Source organism: Athene noctua, chromosome 15 (genome assembly GCF_965140245.1).
Source record: "Athene noctua chromosome 15, bAthNoc1.hap1.1, whole genome shotgun sequence".
Lineage (NCBI taxonomy): Eukaryota > Metazoa > Chordata > Aves > Strigiformes > Strigidae > Athene > Athene noctua.
This window is the reverse complement of record NC_134051.1, coordinates 11671691-11695352: the sequence shown is the minus strand read 5'-3', so window position 1 is coordinate 11695352 and position 23662 is coordinate 11671691. Positions and strand designations below refer to the sequence as shown.

At 35.4% G+C, this 23662-nt stretch overlaps 1 protein-coding gene across 1 annotated transcript in view; it reads right to left on the bottom strand.

The window, feature by feature from the left end:
- The window catches only part of DNAH3 (dynein axonemal heavy chain 3), a 64083-nt gene extending 40759 nt beyond the window's left edge, over window positions 1-23324 (bottom strand). The window contains exons 1-21 of the mRNA XM_074919647.1: window positions 23226-23324; window positions 21634-21735; window positions 19004-19229; window positions 17453-17522; window positions 16226-16415; window positions 15511-15700; window positions 13608-13803; window positions 12553-12678; window positions 11656-11851; window positions 10216-10395; window positions 9697-9833; window positions 9443-9548; window positions 8681-8859; window positions 7135-7319; window positions 5913-6036; window positions 5201-5354; window positions 3358-3502; window positions 2863-3074; window positions 2454-2545; window positions 1913-2027; window positions 1228-1344 (exon numbers count right to left, since the gene is read on the bottom strand). Coding sequence (XP_074775748.1) covers window positions 1228-1344; window positions 1913-2027; window positions 2454-2545; window positions 2863-3074; window positions 3358-3502; window positions 5201-5354; window positions 5913-6036; window positions 7135-7319; window positions 8681-8859; window positions 9443-9548; window positions 9697-9833; window positions 10216-10395; window positions 11656-11851; window positions 12553-12678; window positions 13608-13803; window positions 15511-15700; window positions 16226-16415; window positions 17453-17522; window positions 19004-19229; window positions 21634-21735; window positions 23226-23258 — 3075 coding nt within the window. The 5' untranslated portion in view covers window positions 23259-23324. The remainder of the gene's footprint in view (window positions 1-1227; window positions 1345-1912; window positions 2028-2453; window positions 2546-2862; window positions 3075-3357; window positions 3503-5200; window positions 5355-5912; window positions 6037-7134; window positions 7320-8680; window positions 8860-9442; window positions 9549-9696; window positions 9834-10215; window positions 10396-11655; window positions 11852-12552; window positions 12679-13607; window positions 13804-15510; window positions 15701-16225; window positions 16416-17452; window positions 17523-19003; window positions 19230-21633; window positions 21736-23225) is intronic.
- Between the last annotated feature and the right edge of the window lie 338 nt (window positions 23325-23662).

The window sequence follows — 23662 nt, the reverse complement described above, 5'->3', positions numbered from 1 at the left end:
AGATCAAGAATTTATCAACACCAGGGAATCAAAGAGCGAGCTGCTTGGCAACAAAGCAAAAAAACCAATACAAACAAAACAATTTTAGAAGAGGGAGAAACTTCTTTTAAAAAAAATGCAGACACCAATAAATATCAGAATATTTCTTATACAATACAAATACAACAGACATATTCTTTCACTAGCACTTTTTACAGCAAATTGTGAGAACTGCCTAAGAAGTGCAGAGATGACTAGCATGGCAATCCAGAATCTCTTTTTAAATCCTGTGTACTTTCTATCTTATCATCAGTGAAAGGATAAAAGCTTAACAAGGTATTCAGGAGACTGAGAAATGTCACTTCACAGGCCCTGTATGGAGTGGGTTCAATCATTGGTCCCCCCCAAAAGTTATTTCATGGAACTCTAGTAGTACAAATCAGTTTTAAAACCAGAGGGAGATTCTTTTTGAATAAAGAATTTCAGATAGCATTGTTTTTGTGACAACTACAGTCTGAGAGACATGCAAGGGAATGTATTGCAGGAAGAAAACACAGCCAGCCTGTATTCTTCATTATTCTACAAGAGGTACGCAGAGATTGTTAAGACAGCTCCATATTAATCATTCCCTTTCATTTCACTAGCGCTGCTGGAAAGCAGAACTCAGCTTTAGCTGCAATTTGACTGGAGACCATAAGAAAGAATAGATTTTAATTCTTAGGATTGCTTACAAATCACCACTATTAGGCCAGAAAAAGTTATATTAAATACTGATGGGAAAGAAGTGTCTGCTTTCTGCATAATCTTCCTATTAGAAATTCACTGTCTTTAACAAATCACATCTTTACAAAATAGTAGGACAGCTAACAAAAAAGCCATTGAAAACCTTATGGATCATGCCAGTACCAGAGGATTACAAACAAATTATCTCTCACAACTGACAGACCTATGTCCTTTTACACAATGCAGCAGGATTTGTTTAAATCAACTGAACCAATCCCAAGACATTGAACTAAAACCCCATTCTTATAATTACTAGATTAGCAATGCAATTACTATTTCTTTAGCTGTAAAGCAAGTTTTGCATGCCTTTGTCTGGACATTAAGTCAAACCATTAATTCAAAGCTCTTGAAGAAAAATATAAATGTGTATTCTTATAGTTAAAAACTATACAACTTCTTATCATGACAAATACCTTAAAGCACATTGTGAGACATGGAAGCTCAATCAAACCACTTTTTCCTTACCCAGCATTCAGCTTCTATTGCTGTGATGAAGGGAGAGCCACACAGTGTATGAGCCTTAACAATGTGATCGTCCAGCAAAATCTGGATGTCATCAGTTGCTGAGAGGATACTGGTGTTCTGTGAATACATCACATTTTGATAAGGCAAACAGCAGTTGCTTTATTTCACTGCTCCTCAACCTCACAACTCATTCAGCTTCCTGTTTCCCCCCTTCTCTACCATGGTTGGAGGTAAGAAAGTAGCAAGGCATTGAGCAAGCCTGTGACATGTTTGAAGATACAAAATGCTATCTCCGCTGTACATCTCTGTTTCAAAGGTCAAGAGATTGATTGTTCTGTGAATGGGAATCTAGCCAGAGATCCTAGTGACTTCTGACTCAATCTTTTGCACTGTGATTCTTGTTTCTTCTGGGCAAGTTAGAATTTCACTACTGTCCAGCTTTCCATGCAGCGTTGGAGAAGCTCTCAGGTTTACAGATTTGTTAGGATGAATATGTAGATATCACAAGTTATCCAGATACTAAGGTCCACATATAAGGATATATAGTAATGAAGACATTTTCCCAGGCTCTGGGATATGATACAACCTTCCATCGTGCCACAATGCATCATCAGTAACTTCTGTCTATTGGTATTCAGAATTCTTCTCAACAATATATATATATATTGATTTGGTGTTTACTCACAGTATCCCTGTACTTCACCAGACTGAACTGCATGTTGACCCACTCGAATTTCATTTTCTCCATTGATTTCTCTAAGGAATACTCCTTACTTGCAGCTGCTCCAATAGGTTCCAGCCTAGATCGAAATGAAACACACCTTTGAAATGTTTTTGAAGCTGAAGAGCAAAAAAAAGCAGTTGTAGGTAGCATTGCATATCAGACTACCTTTTATATGAATTTGTTAATAATATCATAGAGTCTTATCTCAAGGAGTATTTCTGCACTTTCAGGCTCACCAAGTTAGAGATATTAATTTGAAAATAAATACGGACAGAAAATTCTGAATGTGCTTATTAAGTGGTTTATGAATACGAGTCTGGTTTCTGGTGCCTTTGTGCTACAAGAACAACTGATAATTCTAGCCATAGCTTGATAAAATACAGCTGATTTTACAGCATGTTCTAACAGCACACAAAAAAACCCCAAACAAAACTAATATTTGTTATCTGACATATGAAATACAGTGACTGCCTGAAAAATTAGAACAAAGTAAGCTTCTTACTGATCAATATATTTTGAGATTCCAAAGTCCAGTATGTTTTTAAGAGTAGTAGCTTCATCAGGTCTGATCTCACATCCTACAATTCCACTAATCTGAAAATAAAGAAATAAAATCTGTTATCAAGATGCATTCTGTAACAGACTTCTCAAACAGCAAGAAATAAATGCTGAAGTATTAATGCAACTCTCTAATTTGCTTTTCCACCATAAATTATTAATTCAAAGAAGCTCCTGCCTGTACCATTACAAATTTCAGAACTCGATCCATCACGTGACAGCATAAAGGATCTTCTTACTGTGAAACACAGAACTATTACTGTATTTCACAGAAGGGAATAGATGGAGTAGTATATTCAACTGACAGTTTCTGTGGTAAAATACTGCCACAGTTAAAGCACAGTTTAAGGTACCTGCTCCCAGTGTCTCTCCTTCATTCCACGATTGCAGGCAACTGACAGGACAGGAAGATGCTGTTTAAATTTATCAAGTTTATATTTCATAGTTTCTGCTAAGCGTCTAGGCCCAGCCAAATCTGGAAAACTCTTACTGAGCTTGTACATAGTCCTCCACATATTTCCAATTTCTTCAGTGATTTCATCAGCATTCAACTTCTGGACAGATCCTGAATATAACAGTATAAAAAAAGGCACAGCAGGCACATCAGCACAAGGAGATTTCCAGGGTGGTTTATTTACAGGTATTTATAAACATTCTCCTTTAACTGGAAATCAATTGTATTACAAAAAAATTATCTTAATGCAAAATCCAAGTCAACAACTGCATTTCACACTGCTTAACAGCATTTATTTCTTCAAAATTACTTTCTCACAACTAATTAAGCCTTTCAGTTTCTACTTAACTAACTGAAAATTACATGTTTCATCCAATGAACACCAAAACCTCACCATTCATCCATTCCTCAGATTTGGTATGGAAATTATATGCTGTTATCCAAAGTTGCTCAAAGGGTTGTTTGTTTGCAATTATAGTTTGCAGCAGAGGAAATTGACTCTTCTCCCGCTCAAGTAACTCCTCTTCTTTATTAATAGCCTTGAAGAAAAAAATAAGAAATCTTATTTCCATCAAAAATTCATACTGTTGTTTAAACTTTTAACTAGATAATACTGAATACCATTTTTTTACATGTCATAAAGCCAGCCAGATTTGTAGATTTAAGCCTGTGGATTTTAGGTAAATAAGGTAACTGCGTTTTTGAAAACTCCCCTAGTTATTTGTAGGCATATTTTGCTACTCAAATAATTTTTAAAACTTGCATCTATTTTAGAAATAGATAATGTACCATGGCATTCAGTGAAACCAAGGCTCACAAGTTACCAACCCACTCTGAAACTTAGATGTAAGCTCCTCAGTCACATAGGCTGTGACTTCATCACATAGGAATTTTTTTACTTGTGATTATTTTTTTCTATTATAGAAACATCTGGGAGCTCCAACCAATACAGATATTAATTGCTGTGCTTATGCATGGTAAGATACTGTCTTTGTCCAAAAGACATTACAGTATAAATCAATGTGCAAATATTTAGATTTAAAAAGAAGTATTGCCTTCTTCATTTTACAGGTAGGAAGGTGAAGCACAGAGAAATGCTGTCTGAAATGCAGATGCTGAATTCAAACTGAGTCCCAAGGCTGTGCTTTTACAATGCTGACAGACTTTTCATAAAGCTGTTTATCATTCAGTGTGAGATGCAGGCAGAGAAATGCAAAGATACACCTTCCAAGATGATTTTTAACTTTGTGTATTCACTAAATTTACTGTCACGTCATTTACGTGACAAATTGTGTGGATACACCCCTCATTGTGATCAAGTATTAAGAAACTTAATCACTTATTCTGATCTACCTGTAACAATGAATCAGTGATGTTAACACTAATTAAATACACTAGATGTCTTTAAATCAGATTAAGAGTGTTGATATGTAGGACTAGCAATTTATACAAATCCTAAACTCATTTAATTAGTTTCATTTTCTCTTTTGAGTGGGACTTAATTAAAATCTTAATCCTTAAGGCTCCATATATGCAGAAATCTTATCATCTCACTGTGATTTAGACAATTAATTAAGCCTCACAATGCCTGTGAGATCTCTCAACGGTAATCATTCCCATTTCCAGCAGAGACACAGCTAAGACAAACTATTCAACCTAGAACAACACTGTATACTGGATGGGGAGCCCTGAATAAACTCTAGCAATACGGGTCTTCAGTTTCCTTCTAGCACCTGAAACTTCCTTTTTTTTTGTGATATAATACATATTTAATGCCTATAGGCAACTTCTGGAAATGATACAAACAGTTGAAAAACATTTATTTTTAATTAGAGGACAAGCAGTGGGACTGAAAACATAGCTCCAACACCACGAACCACAGTTCAGGGAAAATACCACCTCCCTAATATTCTGCTCCTGCAAATTCTGCCAGAAGAATTCTGTTTTCCATGGATACCATCCTGCTACTGCTGCCTGCTTGAAAACACTGAAATTCAGTATTTCAGTTTTAAAAACTCCCTGAACTCTTGTTCCCCCTAAATATGCTCTTCAACTCAGCAGTAGGGGCAACTCAACATAAAGTGACAAGAAGATATTCACCACGTTTGTGAATTTGGAAATTTTAAAGCCATCTTAACAATTTATGGCCAGAACCCCAAAAAAACAGGGACAGGAACCAAATTTTTGCTCATCTAGTACATTGCAACCCATTCCATACTTAACTAATGAATACTAACCTCAAATTCTGTTAGTGCATTGTCTAGATTTTTATTTAATTCTTTAAATTTCTCAGCGTTGTTCTTCATTTCTTCTAGGGTCATGACATCCCGCTTTTTGTAGCTTTCTACTTCTCTGTTATAACCTTCAAGAGTTTCCTCAAACTGAGAACACCTGAGGTAAAGACAGCTGAGGTAATATGATGTTCTGTTTCATTTATTTTCAGGTTTCAATTATTTTATTAATTATAACAGGCACTGTCAAAATTAAATTTGATCTCAATACTAGTGTAAGGTGAATACAGGTGTCAGTGAAAACCCATCAATCAGTTATACCAATACTGTGCTGTAGAATTCAAGGTTCATTTTCAAACCTCCCAACTGATTTAGTTCACTGACATTTGCTACCTTTACTACCTGGAGGAAAAAAAGGAAGGGTGAAAACAGTGTTAACAAAATTATGCATAATGCTGTACTATACAATATAACAAGATTAAATTATGAATACTCTAGCAACATCCTCCTTTCAGATCTATTTAAGCATAGAAATATTCTAATCCACCCTCTTCAACAGTATTTTTCTGAAATCTCCATAATACTTCAAACCAGGTCTCCTCCTTACTTTCTCAGCTCCCTTCTGAGTTTTCCTTCTTTGTCATTATCTCCCTTTTACTGATGAGATTTTTCTTTTCTTTAAAAACACTCAGGAAAAGAAAATGTCCTAACACCATACCTTTCAAGCAAAACCATCTCTGCATGATTCCTCCTGTTACACAACAGATCTCTGCTGTTTTCAAAGATTATCTCAATCTGATCAGGCCACTGGAAAACTGTGCTATTCAGGTTTATGTCATCACCTAAAAAAAAAAAAAAAAATTGACATCTTTAACAAAATAGCTTTTAATCAATGATCTAATAGAATGGCTGTTGTGAAGAGTAACCAGAATCGCTAAAACTACATTTAGAAACAAGCTGTCTAAGAAGCTTGTTCAAGCTGATGGATGAATTATCTTCACTGCAAAGAGAATCGGTTCTTTAAACAAGTTAGTCTGATAGCAAAACTCTAAAATCAAGTTAAGAATGTGTAATTGTCTGAATAAGACCTTAGCTAGGCAGAGAAAATTAATAAGAACAGCTATTCCAGAATATCAACTCTGTTCAACTACACATAGAGACAGATCACTCTAACTATACATAATATACCTACATAAGGTGGATAAAAGTAAAGTTTAAACCATTTTTCGACCACATTGTGCTGAATTAATCACAAAAGCTAAAGCATAATAACTACAATGAGCAGACATCTTCATCTTTGTATTTGTCTATTTGTTCAGTGCACTGAGCTCATTATTACTAACTGCAGGACACATGCTTATAAACCTGGCTATAAAGAATATGTAATTGTGAAATACTGCACAAGCAAACACTCCAGTCCAAACCAGAACAGAAAAATGTCCTGGCTTCCACAGGCATCCTAATTTTTATCAGAAGTACATTCTAATAAACATGTCATATCCTGGTTATTTCTATCACTGTCTGATCTGAGAGTGTATTCTGCTTAATGAGAAAGGATCATCCTGCCACTAAAATGGGTGTGCGTTCATAGAACTGCTTTTGGGCTTTATGTATGGCAAATAACATACAGCATCTGTCAATGGCACATTTTTGCTCTGAATAGAAGCACAAACTAAAAGCAACTTCTACAGATGTTTCTTCCATCTCGGAGAACAGCCTTCATATTAATCAAGAACAGCAAACCACGACAGCAGAACGGCCTCCATTGATCTCAACTGCAGAGATTCAAGTTCTCAAACTTTCTTTTTATTTGCTTTCTGTCTCTTTTGGAGCTTTCCATTAGCATTCTAGAAGATGCAACATTTATGCATGCAGAGCCCAATATCTATATATAAATATTTTCGTATGGAGACTTTTTATATTCTGTACTTGAGACACACAAGAAAGATCAGCGTAGTCCATGAGGAATTCCAGTCTGCGTGCTGTTTCAGTGACCTCCTGTCTCAGTTTAAAACCAGTAACTTCACTAGATTTCTTTAAGTATGCATCAAATTCCACTAGCTCTTCAGTGTTCAGAGGCACCTCGTTCAGTCTCTTTGCAATTAAATTATATTCATTGCAAATTCTACAACAAAAAGAAAACAGACAGACCACTCAGATCATAACTGGAGATGCAAGACCTTGTTAATGAAGTTTGTCTTTTAAACAAGAATATTAAATTGCTTTATAAATTAAGTATCTAGATTGAATACATACAGCAGATAGGTGTTTATAAAGGATGCCATTTTACTCTGTACAATGTTACATTGTCCTGCATTTACAACAATTGATATATAATAGAATGATTGCTAAGTTAGTTACAAATTACAATTAACAGGATATTAACAGTTTCCCTCCTATAAATTTAGAGTTTCCTTGTGCTGCAGAAAGAAATGTTTGAATGCAGTAAGCAAGATCTTACTTAATCACCCCACAACAATAAAATCTAGTGCATGGTATGAAACAAAGTTATAAAGAGAAAAATTATTAAACAATCGAGTTTATTTTACATTGTACATAGGAAAGAAAATACATAAAGGAAGAAACCCTGTTATTTTCTTTCTTCCCAGCAATAAATTTTCTTGTTCCAGATTCCAGTTCAGTATTGCAATATTTATACAGACAGAAGGCATGCAAACAGCAACCATACACAAAGGATAGGTTCACTCAAACCAGCTCAAGCCTTCCAAATGTTAGGTGTTCAGCATAAGCTCAGTGTCTAGACCCCCTCCACAGTTAGTGGAGGCAGACGTGCCCCTCTAGACTGTGTTTCATCTCCACCTGGAGATGCTTTTTATATAAGTGGGTCGAATCACTTCTTTATGGTGATTGTCTCTCTCCATTAACTGTGGAAGTATTCTTTAATTGCAAGGGGGGGGGGGGGATTTTTGATGTTTGCAGGGGGGGGGCGTTAATCCACGGAAATAGGGCTAAACCATTACATTGGAGCCAAATTATATTTCAAGGTATTTTTTTCTTTTCTTTTCTTTTTTTTAAACTTGCCAAAGTATGAAATCAGGACCATTACTTCTCTAGGGGAAAAAAAAAAAAAAAAAAAAAAAAAAGAAAAGAAAGAAAAAAAAGTCAGGGACAAGACAAATAAGACAAATGAGACAAAGGCAGAGCTGAGCTGCATCATACATTCTTCATGTTGCTTTAGGGGGATGCTAGTAGGGGAAGCAAGGGCCTCAATTCAAATCCTAGAAGGTCAGTTAAGGAGGAAAGAACAGTATTTCCAGTCTAATTCCTATGGTACACCTTATACAGACAAAGTTAGATATCTATTTACAAGTATTTCTGCTCCTGTTAATTTTAAATACCCGGGTGTCCTTGCACATGTCTGGTCAGCACTAGAAAACCCAGCAGATGAATAAAGTTATCTCAGCCACAGATATACAGCATCAGTCCACGCAGACAGCAAGAACCATGCATGCTAACAACATGTACCTTTTATTTAACTTTCTGTTTTCCATCACTTCAAATTCAATCAATCTATCTTTAAGATTTTGGGTCCGATTGCAGAGCTCCTCATTCAGCTGTACAGCATCCAAACAGAACAAGGCCAGAGGGACAGTGACATGCATGGAAGCAATTTCTCTTTTCAGTTTTGTCAAGCTGTTAATCTTCTACAAATGGAAAATAATAGATCTGTTATTTTTCCTTAAAGTCTATAGATGAAAAATGCTGAACAACAACTAATTAGTTCCCATCCAGTAAATGGATAATATATTCCAAACAGAAGAAGAAACAACTATTTTTCATCTTTACCGAGTTCAGCTCCTGTCCACAGATTCCAGGACTGAAAGCTTTCCACAGCAGTATGTCATATTAAGGAACACCACAAATTGCCTAAAGAAATATTCAGCCATAGGCTAATTCAGGAATGCAGAAAGAAAAGTAGGCAGGGCTGACTAAGGACAAGACAGTCAAAAGACCAGCAAGCTGCAGATTCACCAAGTACTCTGGGCAGTCTTCCACTGGACTTCTACTAAGACCCAACAAAACCCACAGAAGAAGGCTGTAAAGAAACCTCCTTCTACATTTGCCCAGCAGCCCTACAGTAAGGGGCTGTGTAAATTGAGATGGCTTCCCTAGTATTCCCATGGGTAAAACAAGTGATTTGAATGGGAGTTCATTAAGCAATATATTAGGAAGTCAAGTGTGATGTGTTAGCTGCTGTATGTGTAGCAGTTGTCAGTTAAATATTACCTCTGCTAAAGCTTCTAAAGAATGACCTTCTTTCAAGAAATCTGTGATATCTTGCTGTGCACTGTTGTTCAAAAGATTGCTGTATTTCCTGTACACATTTAAATACCTTAAACACAGAAGATCACAAAACCAAAAATATAAGATTCCAATGAGAAAATTCTCTATAATAAGAAACAAATAAACTCAAACTGTTTGAGTCAAATGGATGAATCTGAGGGTTTGGATAGGCAACAGAGTTAACAGCCAAAACTTACTTCTGTGGACCAAGCACGTTGCTCTCAAAGATCTTTTCAAGTTTGTTCACATACTCTGTAAACAATAATTCATCTGGCTTGACTGTACTGAGAGTGAGATCATCTCTTTTTAATTCTGGAAATAGAAATCTTTCTACCTAAAGGGAACCAATGCAAATACTGTAACAAGACTTACAATAGAGGAAATAAGGTATTCTATTACCCACTCACCCACCACTTCAAAAAAAAAAGTGTTATTTGGTAAAAACACCGCAATATGAAAAGGCTCTGATTCATAATTAACACTCGGTTACACACATAGTTTGCTTGCAAAAACTATATGAGAATCAAACCAGGACTTTAATATAACTTCAATTTCTACGCTATCTTCTATAATCACAAAAGGTCACACAGTTCATGATAAATGACCCCCATTTTTATCTTCTATTTGTCAGTTTTCTGCCTCATTCATAACTTTTTGTCTGATACACAGTTTTTGTTAATATTGTCTTTTGTATGCAGCTATAACTTGTCCAGTACCTTTGGAAGTTCCTCAGCATGGTGCAGGATCTCCCTGAAGCAATGACTCATTAAACCCCAACATTCTTTCAAAGGTGGCTCAAAGACAATCTTGGGTTCTTCCACACTGAGTTTGACTGTTAGTATCTGAGGTACAAAGAACTGCATTTCTTGATACGGTTCTGTAAAATCACTTCCATCCTTAGGGAAAAGAATGAAAATTGTACATGCCAAAGAAATCAGCTATAATAATTTAAAAGATTCAAACTCCCCCAAATCTCTTAACTATACAGCACCAATGGGATTTTCTTCCTTAATTTTTACTCAAAACACAAATGCCCCAATACACAAGATTTTAAGGTGACAACTGCTAAATGAATCTATAAAAGTCTGAATTAGGAAACTGGATTTAAACCTAATTGCCTTGATTTTTCTTTAAGTAACAGAAGAAAAGCACTAATTACCATACAGAATAAAAGTTCTAAAAAAGTATCCATAATGCCTATCAGAAATAAACTCTAGAATCAAATACAAGATCCTGGGGTTTTTTAATTGCCTTGTATGGTTAGTAAGAACTGCCCTACCCTCAAATTGCCTTTACAGTAATGGAGTCCTAATCCATCACTAGACTTGTAATGCAGATGTTATAACAACTTTAAAAAAACCAAAACCACAAAACCAAAAAACACCAAACCCAAATCAACCCACAAGACAAAATAAACCAAAAAAACCCCCAAGCATCAGCAACACCATCATCACCCAGATGCAAGGCTTAGCTTAAGGTTTGACAGCCTACTGTACTGTGTGATCCTCTGGCTGCAATGCAGTATTTAATCTGCCACATTTATTCTGTTTAATTATGTTTCATTTCATCTCATCATGGCAGATCCTGGGTGATCTGATATTTAAAGAACTCATTTCCATTAAGAGGCAAATTTATCATAGCCAGTGGTAAAAACTCTCATGGTTTAATGTTTATTATTAGAATTATGTGCATTACTTGAAATAATACAGGGCACTCATTTGGTATAGACAGGGACATCACATACATAAATCACCTCTGCAAAGAATTACATGTATGATTACACATACTTTTGACTTCAAAGGGCATTATTCATGTGCTTTCAGAAAAACACATTAAGTGTTTTGCCTGGTTAAGGCCAAGAAAGATAAAACTAAAAAAAAAAAAAAGCACATTCACTCAAGGCAGAGTTGAAAATTCCTATAAACTGCTAGTTGTAACCCTAGGCCTGCAAAATTATTACTCAAGTGAGCAGTTCTCGACCATGAAAAAAAAATGCATTTGAGTATGCACAAGCGTTTGAAGGATCCTGACATTTTTTATAGAGACAAGAGCTATCTGGTATATTTTAGCCTTCTAAGAGCCCTACATTTTATGGCTATATGAATTATTATCTCCATGTAACACTGAAAACTACAGATATACTTCACAGCATATACCTTGTGGATCATAAAAAATGCAAGAAGATCTTCTAAGGAGTTAACAACCATCTCACGTAATTGTAACGACATTAGAGTTGACACTGAATGAAAATAGCTTTCAACTCGCTGAGAGGAATCAAAGTCATTTTCAGGAGCAAAATGAAGCCATTTCCTTTTCTGATCAAGGAAAATGGATGCACAAGTTGGGATCCACCTACAATGAAATAGTAAGGAGACAAAGTATTTAAAAGCTTATTAGCCTTACTTCACTCCTTGAAATCTAAGCTCAGAAACTGCCCAAAGAATGAGCAAAATTCAAAGGACTAGCAGAGAATTGTTAACTAGATGTCAGACAAAACTCTACCTACCAGGACTCAGAGGAAACTTTAGTTTTTAAGCTAAGGATTCTTGTTATAATGGGACCCTACTATTAGTTAATTTGTCTATTTGTCTAGACAAAATACTAGTGACAATATTAAATTATTAGCATTAAATGGGAAACTTGAGTTTGGAAGATATCTCAGGTGGCAGAATGCAGTTGCTTTATATCATGTGCTATTACTTCATATCATTTTCTTAAATTGATTGATTTCCATAATACAAAAAGTTAAGGTTTTCTGACATTATAAATTTAGACTCCAATCCTCTCACAGTTAGAAACCTTCTAATTTCCAGACCACATTTATTCATAGTCGGTTTATTCCCATTTGCTCTTGTACAAGCACTCTCACAGTTTCAACAGCTCTTTAAGCATCCAGATGTTTATCCCTCTCCACTATTTTCCCTTTTGTTTTGGCAACCTTGTGGTTGGGACTAGCACTATCTCAGTCTAAAATCTGTTTTAAAAAGGGAGCTCCATGTAAATCAGACCCTAAGACACTCTATTTATCTACTGTTACTACAGTTGGCACTGACTCGTTCTGAAGAATATTGTGAGCTTCCACACAGTGTCTTCGAATGACCTCCTCAAATTCAGTAGGCAACAGTGGCAGGTCTCTACAACACATTTCTTCAGTGCGAACAAACCTGAGATGACTATACCTATTGAAGAAAAACAAGTAGTAGATATTTTATGGAATACTGTTTAAAAAAAAAAAAAATGAAATACAGTCAAGAAGGTCTCAGATGTATTTATAAACACTAATATAATTTTGCTGATGCATATCACTTCATTGCTAAGCTGTCCAACAAGTGCACTTCTAATTTTTTTTTCTATTGCCAAACATAAAAGGCTTCACAAATTTCATTTTGTACTTGTTATATTTAAAATTGTTAATTTCTTTCTAAAGAAAATTCTTGTCCTTTTCCCAGATTCATTAGTGTATCCAGGCATTAAAGAACATACAAAATGACACATACTTCTTCTATTAGTAAGTACCTATGGTACTAACTTGTGGGGAAAAAAAAATAATTTCATCATCATTACATATATCACAGTCTTTAACATGTAAGAGCTTAAATTCCTGCAAATGTTACTTAAATGCAAAAACAGTTCTATCATATTTAACTTCATAAGAAAATACATCTCAGTTTTTAAAAGTCCCCAGAACTATAGATACTTGAAAGAGAGTGACTTTTAAGAGTTAATTTAGTTAATTTCAGGAATCAAGATGAGAATTCCAAATCACTGTTTACTTGAGCACTGAATCTTAATTTAGGAGTAACGTCTTTTAACAAAGGGGATGATCTTTTCATAGCACGAAGTTATCCATTCTTCACTGTGAATACGTAAAACATGTTCACACTTGTATTCAGGGTCTGCAGGAAACAATCATTTTATGCTGAAATTCTTAGAGGCTCAGAAAAAAAAAAATCTTTAGAAAACAGAACAGATTTTGCCACTTTCTCTCTATTGGCTCCGCCAGGATCTCCATAGCATATGTACAGAAGTCAGCAGATGCACTCTCTAACCAAGTTATAAATAAAAACATCCTCAATTTAATTAAGATCCTATGAACAAGACGTCTTACTGAGAAAGCCAGAGCTGCTGCAAAGTGGGCATCAGTGGATTCACTACGAATAGATTCTTTTCATTCCAGCTTTTCACTTCTTCATAAGAGCTGTGCCATGGGACTGGTGCACGGACAACTCTCTGGGGAAAAGGGCGTGGGGTACTTCCAATAAACAGTCTTTCTCTCTCATCTGGATCCATCAAGATGTAATCAACTAGAACAAATCATATATATCATGGTGAGACTGCAAGTATGGTCAAAACACAGTATCTCCACAGTTGAGGGAGTCGTAGAATTTTGCACATTTAAAACTTACAAACTGCCATATAGTTACTTTCATATTTTTAGGTTTAAATACAGCACAATAATCAAATTACCAATTTGACTATAAAATTATTTCAGAAAAAAAAACAAGAATTGGTCCTGGTTCTAAAAATGCGAGGCAAGAGAAACAGCTTTTCATTCATCTTTCCAGTTAAACTACATTTATTTCGTGCCTCAATTCCTCATCCATAAACTAGGGGCAGAAATATCTCTCTTTCAAGGATGATTTTTAGAAGGCTTCTTATATGTTTGTGAACACAGAAATCTTATGAATCATCTGCTGCATCTAGGAAGGATATGATATTCAAAGAGCTGATCTATGATCTGCTAAATGCCAAAACTCATGTGCTACCAGTTCCAAAGAATGGTTTATTACACATGAGATTAACAAAAGCTAGGAAGCAGACTCACTACCTCTTGCTGACATCAGCATTACCACAAAAAGGGACTCCAAACACTAAAATTGTGACATTGATAAGAGGCAAATTAAAGGGTACTTAGATAATGGAGACTATAGAAGGCAGAGTGAAAACTGTTCAATCTCCTCTTTTTTATGCTGTCATGAATGAGAGGCCACACCTGCTTACTGGTTAACTTATTTAAGAAAATTGAAAGGAATTATTTCCTATGGGGAAAACCCAAGAAAACTGTAAGACTATTGGAAAACAAGTTTAAAAAAATTTCATGTTCTATAGAATTGTCTCTTTCATATTCACTTTCAGATAGGCATTACTAAATTTCAAGGATTATGATATTCTTCTGTGTTTCTTCATATATGATGATCTTGTATTTGTTGAACATGAGCAGTTTAATCCTGCATATTAATGTATCATCTAATATTTATTAGTCCAGTAATGTCTTAAATTCTTTGAACTTGTGACTTGATCCCAAGTGTAACATCTGACTTCACTGGAGTTACGAGACAGATGAATTTGGCTGTTGATGGGTATCACTGATTTACTGCAGAATAACAAAAAAGTCTGCCTGGGAACAATCTGTTAAAATAGCCTAGTTTACCCTCTCCTCACATTAGAATCAAATATACTTAGACTGCTGTTGACAGATACTTGTCCATCATGCAGTTCAAAGCATCATTCATCAATGAATCAAAAAACATTCATCAATGAATAATCTGCTGTGGTGCTTCATGATCCTTATAGTCACAATATCTAACTTCTCATCTAATTTCTTCTGCTACAGATTAAGATGATTACTCCTTGTACACCATCATTTGATCAACCTCCTCTTTATACATCTGATCAGATGATGCAGAATTATGCATTTTGAACGTGATTTGGATTTGAATTTGGAATGGGAAATTGGAAAAGTATTGACAAAACAGTTCTATGGACCCAGAGCTACTGAACTTGGAAATTACTGTATTTCAGTGATGGGATGTAGGGTTTAGTAAATAGGTATTGGTTGAAAAGAAAAGGTTATGTAGCATGATCACAGATTATACTCTCTCAGATATCTCCTGCAGTTCTACTGACCCCAAAGGAATTCTCCATGGGTGCTAAGAATAGAATGAAGACCTGTTTTCAAAGTGCAATAAATGTCTACATACTCTGAATTGCTAAGAGATTTTGAGTCTTACCAATGGCTTTCATGAGGCCAATATGATAGTCTGTCTTAATTTCTTCTTTTAAACTTGCAAGTAAATTCTCCAGGTCTGGGTTAGCAAGAATGTGGGTTGGAATATGCTTTAAAATTACATTAATCACTTCCTTATCCTGAGGTGCCAGCATGTCTTCCTGCACTCCATTATATATGTAGTAACAGTACCGCTAAAAAATAATGTTTAAAATATTATGCTTATTGTATGAATTTTATGACATAATTCATTACTACAAAATATTTTTAGCTTTTCTATCACTTGAACATTTTCTGCAATTGAAAGGTGTTTGAATATAATGGATTTTGGCTCCTTCTAAAACACTGCCAATGCCTAACATTTTTACAATACTTCCATCTGTTTTATGTAAGCATACACACAAAAAGAACTGAGTGCAGCACATTAAATTACTGATCTCTAAAGTACTAGCCAAGAATGTGAGAGGTTAAGAATTTGGGAAGATGCTTCTATTTGCAAACCCACTAGAACAAAACTCAGACTGAGTAGCTAGGAAGAGAAACAAATGGAAAAGGAGTGGACAATATTTAACAGCAGTTTGCTATATTAAATATTTACATCTTCTAAACCTCATGTATTGTCTTGTTTTCTCAATTACTTTTAAGTAAACAGTTTACTGACATATACTGCTGATGATTACTGCTGCTACTTTTCTCTTAAAAAGAAATTATACAAATACCTCTATATCATTTCTTGAAGGTGGCTTTTCTCGTTTACTTATCTCCTTCTCATGTAAGAGCATGACAACAAATTGTTCTTCTGGGGTCAATGGTTGGGTGTCTGTATAAGGTATGGCATGTAATTCTGGCATATGGGCAGGTACACACAGTGAAACGGGATCCAAAGTATTTAACAAAGTTGGTCTACTTCTGAAAAAAAAGAATACATGTTTAGTGAATAAAGAAGCAGTAATGGATTCTTACATCAATATGGACAAATGCCAAGCATTATGTAAACCACTTACACGACACTGAGGATAAGTATGATCTATGAAGTATTTCAATTACTCATGTATTTCAATTACTCATGAAAAACCTCAGTAGAATTGTATAACATAGCATACTACTTTAACAGAAAGAATACAATCATGTAAACCTTACAACTGCACAGTATCAGACAGGCACTACCTAATAAGCAATTCTATCAGAACCAGACCTACAAGCACTATTATTTAGGTTGCCCAGTATCTCCACCTATTTTCAGGTTATTATCATACCAAAAACGTAACAATCTGAGCCAAACGTTCAAACTGGTTTATTTGCATAAATGTTACACTACAGACTTCTTTTTCATGATTATACGCTGGTTTCTATAGGGCCTTTGTTCATACTGCTCAGGATGAACAGTACTCAGCCAACAAGCTGTCACTCCATACTTCATTTACTTCACATTATTAAATCCTTAGTTGAAGAGAATTTAAATATCCCTTTTATCTTTTTTATGGTATTCATCACCATGTTATCTTAAGAAAGAGTAAGAAAGTTACTGTCATAGCACTCCCAGAGAGGACTATTTCCTCATTTTACAAATGAAGAACACAGGCACAAAGAACATAAAAAGAAATATTCACTACAGCAGAACACCAAATTTGACAGAACTCTAGGAGCACTAAAGAACATTTAAACATTCACAGCAAAACCGAGAGAATTCAGTTCTACAATCTGCAACTCTATTAACTAAACTATGGGCTCTCAAGCCAGTAATCATGAAAGGAAGACCTTTCCTTTAGCTGAAATTTGTTCTGCCACAAAGAAGCAGTTAAAGGTGCTCACTTAGCACTCCATGGAATTTCAGTCTTGATGCACATACAAATTTAACTTTTCATGCTTCAAGTAAAAAGAAATACTAAATCACAACTCAGATATCTAGACTGATAATCTGTATCTATAACATTACAGTACATTACCTATCAGAATTCCATTGATTTCTTTGCGTAAGCTTGAGCTTTTTCCTAGAAAGATCAAATTCTTTTGAAGCTTTAAGCACCAGTTAAGAAAATCACATGGAGGAATATTTTTCAAATAAGGTATTATTTCAGACTGGTGAAAAACAGAGCTAAGTCAATTAATCAGATAATGAAATAACAGAAAATCACACTGTCACAAAGAAGACTTTAGTTTTGACTTAACATTTAGCAAGATATTAAAATAATGTTAAATAATCTTGCTAATCCTGGGACTACACACTAGCTTCAATTCAAAAATGCATTCAGTTCCTGCTTAAGACTTTAGTGCTTACTTACCTCCCTGCACAAACCATATTTTCTATACTGGGACTTTCTATTTTGAATATAAAAGCACTTATGTAAGATGTATAGTTCTATCAAATATACTGCACATTAAAAAACTCAAAAGTACAAACTATTACTATGTGGTTTTCGGAGTACAAATAAACAGGTCTTAACAAAATTAATATATCAGGCCCATAACCTGCTGCCCACATCCCACCCATGTACTGGAGAAGTACCGGGAGTAGAAGAATCGGGTGTATGATAAAGAAACTGTTAGAGACCCAATGAACAAAATCAAACCGTTCTTAAATAGTGAACAAGGGGACTAAGCAGATATTGAAGCTATTCTATTACATCTCATCTATCCCAGGGAAATGAAACAATTTCTAACACTTCAGGGAAACAAAGCAACAATGCAGGCGGAGTATGCTCACAGACAGACTGACACTATGTAGAAGACTATGGTTTATGAATGCCTTACCCTTGATAAAGAGGACATTCAACTAGATAATTAGGAAATAAAAGTAATTAAAAACAACTTAGTCTGGAATTTTCAGACTAAGTAATGGAGTTAATTTGACATCTGCAATTGGTAAGACATTTAAAGCCTAATAAAACAGCTTTCATAAAATGTTTGATATATACATATTGGTAAAGTTAAATATCAAGAGTATTACAACTCTTATTTGCTTTATATCACAATGTCACGTTGAATCAACAGCATATAGTATCTCATACTGTGGAATTTCCATATGCATGCATGGTACGTTAACAAATACATCAATTGCATGGTTCAGATATAAACAGTGTATTAAGCAACGTTTCTTGGATTTGATCCTCAGGTAAATATTTTAATGGCCATCCCACATGAAGAATATCAGCATAACAGGGGTGCACACAGAATTTGTTTCTCTTTTCTTGCTGGTACTAACTTTTACTTCTAGCAATAAGAGCTAACTTGTATTTTGTTCATTTTTTGCAATTAACTTCATGTGATTATTTGGAGGGATGAATCTAACTAATTAATCAGAAACTGGCCTTACCTTTATTAAAATTATGCATACTTTTGGAAATTTGTCTATACTGACCCTGAGGTGGTAAGATTGTAGGTGTTTATTAGGGATAAGTGTTTTTTCCAGGGATGATGCTTTAACAGATAAGCAATTAGAGATAAAAATGTATAGAACAAGCAAGGTTAAACTTATAAACACATTCAAATATGGATACACGGTGAGACTGTTCTCTGCTCTGCTGATCCCAGTGATGTCCCTGTCACTGAAGAGGATTTTAATTTGTGCACATTTTTCAATTTTAAATCCCGTGCAGTAAGAGTGTAGTTATTAGCTATGGAGTCACTTGGGCTTCGGTAGTAACTCCGTTCTTTGAATGGAGCTGCCAAAGTCCATGATGCTTGTTGCATCAAAGGGGGATAACAGCCGCTCTTAAGGACAAGCTGGAATTGGAAAAAAAAAGCAACAGTTTTACACAGCACAGTAATTTAAAGAGTCGTCTTAGAGCTAGAACAGCGTTAAAGATCAATTAGTATAAAGAGCAAATACATAAGTCTGACTTAGAGTCATTTGACCACCAATCTATTTTTAGATCCTGATGTTCCACACATATATAATTTTACACAATGTTTCAGTAGTACTCATGCTTTCTTTTTTTGCATAATCAAGGCCTTTTTTATAAATAAGAGAAGGCATTAGTACATTATCTAGTGCTCTCTACTCCCCCACATCACCATCTTCTTTTCTTCTCCTTACATTTGCTTAAATCTAGAAAATTCTTATTCCTCATTGGTTAATGACCTGTTTACTTTTAACACTCAGTCTTTGTACTAGCTGAACAATAATACAAGCTAACAAATTCAGCTCTTTCTCTCTCCCCCATAACAATACAGGATTTGTAATAGATTTCTTCTCTCTGTTCATTCCATGGTTTCTCAGGTGACCAGGTGTCTATTGATTGGCATGTCATCAGTCCTGATGTCTAAACCTTAACGAGATAGCTCACAGGCATAAGGGACATAGGATAGAAAAGTATGTTTCTTATCAAGATACCCTCAGAGAGAAAACATACATAAGATTCATATGATTCATACCATGGTTCCTAAAGTTCTTAGTCTAAACTCATATCTTGCTTGTTTCTGTATTACATCTTGTTTAAAGATTTTTTGCTTCATTGGAGTAACACAACCATCTCCCTATTACCTGTTTCTTCCTCTTCACAATACAGCATTACCATCATCAGCTTTAGATCATTCTTTAAAAAAGCTTCTAAATATATTTGTGACATTCCATCCTTGGTTCGCTCATTTCTCTTGCTGTTCCCTTAGGAGCTGCAGTTAAGCCCCTCTTCTCAGCATTTTATAACCTCTGAGAGGACAGCATACTAAAGCATAAACCAGCTTCTTTTCATTTAACATATAGATGAAGTTATGAATTGGGGGGGTTTTTTCAGTCTATCATGAGCTTTAGTGAGAACAATACAGTTTGTCAATCTGAAATACAGGCTAAGGCAAGATTATTACATCTGCTTTGCATTCTTCTTCTGACTGACAGGGCTAATCTTATCAGCAAAGAAAAAAGCATTCACGCTACTGCTGCAATCATATTCTTAAATTAGCTTCTGAAAGTTCATAGAATCTTTTCAATTCAATTTCTTCCTCTGTACACACTAGACATGTGGGTAGGTCCCTGAATTAAAGTTTTGGGGGACAAACTGATACAAGAATTTAAAATAATTCAGAGATTTAGAGATTTTTCCCCAGAAAGTCATTATATATCTTTAGGAACTGCTGAAGTCAGCCTAAACTCTGAATTCTTATCTCCTCTCTCAATTACGTCCACTTTGTAAACTATGTTCTTTCTTCCCTACTAGGTAGAACAGCTTCCTGGGTTCAGAGCAGGTGCCTTGGTAAATTGATACCCATGGGAACCCCCTGGGGAAAAAGCTGGTCGGAGAGGAACCTCTGGAGAAGTTACCTGGCAAAAACCCACTGCTTATGTGATGCAAAAATTTCAGGACTGGCTAAATCAGCTCCCATGTCTTATATAAACCCTTAACACATCCTCAGAAGTCCAATTGATTTTTGGATGGAAATAGAATTTTTTAATGTAAATCTTCCTTGAATAATTTTCAGGGTTTTGCCATTATTTTAGAGTACAAGTTTCACTTAAAATTTCCTATTTTCAAGCGAAGTCCAAAATAACCTATTTTCCATCAGAAAGTACTTCAATTTCTTCACAAACAGTATCTGTCTAAAGAAAGACAACTTAGATGAACTGAAGTGCTGACACAAACAAGCCAAATGAGCAATTCTGAGGTACTTACGATGGGTAAAGCCAGCTCTCTCTTCTTCCTCCCCTGAAGTGTAATATGTAATTTTTATTTGTGTCACACAGCAGAGGCTCTAGCTGTGCAGCTATCTATTGTGATCAGTGCTGCACCTGTCAAGCTCTCAACTGGTTTTGGAACAGCAGTCTAACTCAGGGGGTTTTGTGCTCTACCATAAAGTAGGGGGGTGGGGGGTGTGGGTGCAGGGGAGAAATCACAATTTGTTTGGAAGAAAGATATTTTACTACAGCTAAGAATTAGCTATAAATTTAAAGAACAGATTTAAACTACCAAGGTTTAATACCCAAATCATAATAGGAGTTGTAACAACACTTTCCTAAATAAGAACAGCTCTAATGAAGTACCTGACAAGCTGCTTAGTACTTTAACTTAGTAATTTAAATAGTTTTTCCTATCCTTACTTCATCTGCCTAAGGCCTGGTAATATACGATGCCTAAAATCATGTTAGTACATGCAGTTTAATGTATACCTTGACACAAGGGGAGAGAGCACATACCTGATATAATTCTGAAGGTGCAGCTGAAGCAGAAGCAGGTAAGGGTGGTAACTCCGGCAACCATTTTGCATGACTCATGTTATACACAGAATAATTTTGTGACTAGGAAGAAATTAAAAACAACTTCAAAGACATTTATGAAATAGACTGTTTCAAAAATGATTCAGAAAGAACAGAGACTTTCAGTTTTCATTGAAAATGACGTATTGCAACTTTTCTAATTTTAAGGAAATGGACATTCTGTGAAATGAGTTCCTCAGCAAAACTGTTTTTCAGATTTCACTGTTCTTTGTAGTCATTTGATAAAACTTCTAATCACCGATAAATGTCAGATTTAAAAAAAAAACGTTTTTATCTCACTGAAAACAATTCAAGTAGTTTTTAATATTTTTAGTTATACTAAAAACGCCACATATCACGTGGAGTTTATAATGGTATAAAGACTAGATATTAAAATATTAAAGCCTACCAGACTACCAAATAAGCAGTGAAACAGTCCAAGTTGTGTGAACTGCATTAATGGGGCGAAATAAACCACTAGATTTTTTTCATGTCTATAATGACCCAGTTCCAGAAGAAGCTGTACTGTCAGGATGCCACTGGAAGAACAGATTGATCACAAGGACTTTGCAAAAGGTTTTAATACAAATGTCAGAATACCTAGCAGCTCCTCAAGGTGACAGTACTTTGAGGTGGCCTTCCAGGACACCATACAAAGGTCTCTAAGGATATTTTCTCAGAATTGTTTAGCCTCACAGTGCTTTAAGATGTTTTTGAATGGCAGCTTTCCTTAGTATAGGCCAAAACCTCACCCCTCATCTGTTCTGAGGCTCCTAAATCAAATTTGTTTGGGAGATTCACAAGGAACAAATTCCCAAATACATAGTAACACTATCAGAAAAAGGACATGGAAGTATGTGGTATCTGAGTATCATAAAACTGGAAGTTATCAACCAATACAATTACGTTTGAATAACATATAATATTTTTTACATCATTTTTAATACATTTTTAGCACATGGTTATTGCTTTCTGATATATGACTAAGAAACTAGGCCGCTCAAACTTAGCTTTCCAGCAGACAACACTGTGCCCTCCTCAGTATCAAAGTAGAGCCCATTTACAAATAAAATTTGGGAAAGGACTAATCTGATTTACCTCCTTGGTATTCCCCACTGTGCCTGCACACAGACACACAGAAATCAAGACATTATCACCATCAGGCATATTTCACTAAAGACAGCATGAATTGCTCTTGATTAATGACTAAAGGACTGGGTCTTAGGGTACTTTAAAAATGAATAAACCATGGGGTTTATTATGGGATTTGTTCATTCTTAAAGGTACAAGAGTTACTAAGAAAGCCATTGTTCATTCTAAAGCAACTCTTGATTTATATGTCACCTAACCTCTCAAAAAGTCAAATAACTGAGCAAACGAATTCCAAACGTCCAAAGAATATTCAACAAGAATGAGCGTCTTCAAATAAGAGTTCTTCCAGTGTCAAACCACTAGCCACTCGTAATGGCCAATTTCATCTGAAGTTTTGAAGAAGTTATCAATCTCTCACAGTCACTGCAGAAAGAACTTACCCTCGGGAGTCTTGGGTTCTGTATTGGCTTCATTTTGCTTTGTTTTTTTGTTTGCTTAGAAGTTTTTGGTCCTCCCCCTCAATACAAGCAACCTTGTTGTTACATGCACTGGAGAAAAATTAGAGACTCATTTCAGATACTACACAAGGTGCCAAACCAATCAGCTTCCTATCCCAACTGCCAGGAAGAAAAAAAGGTGTCTCCATGTTTACATCACTAAGTTTTCTTCCCCTCCAAACCATACACTCTCTTTTTCTTCATTCCTCGTCAAGCTCACTTTTCACCCTAATCTTTCTCTCTCCAGATGTCTTTCAAGCAAGATTTTTTTCCACCCTGCTCTTTCCATTTTCTCAAAAAACAGTTTCCTCCACGCTGCCTGCTCTCTTCTAATGGCCCAGGGACTCTGGGCCCCTAATTGTGGTTTACAGCAGAGCCAC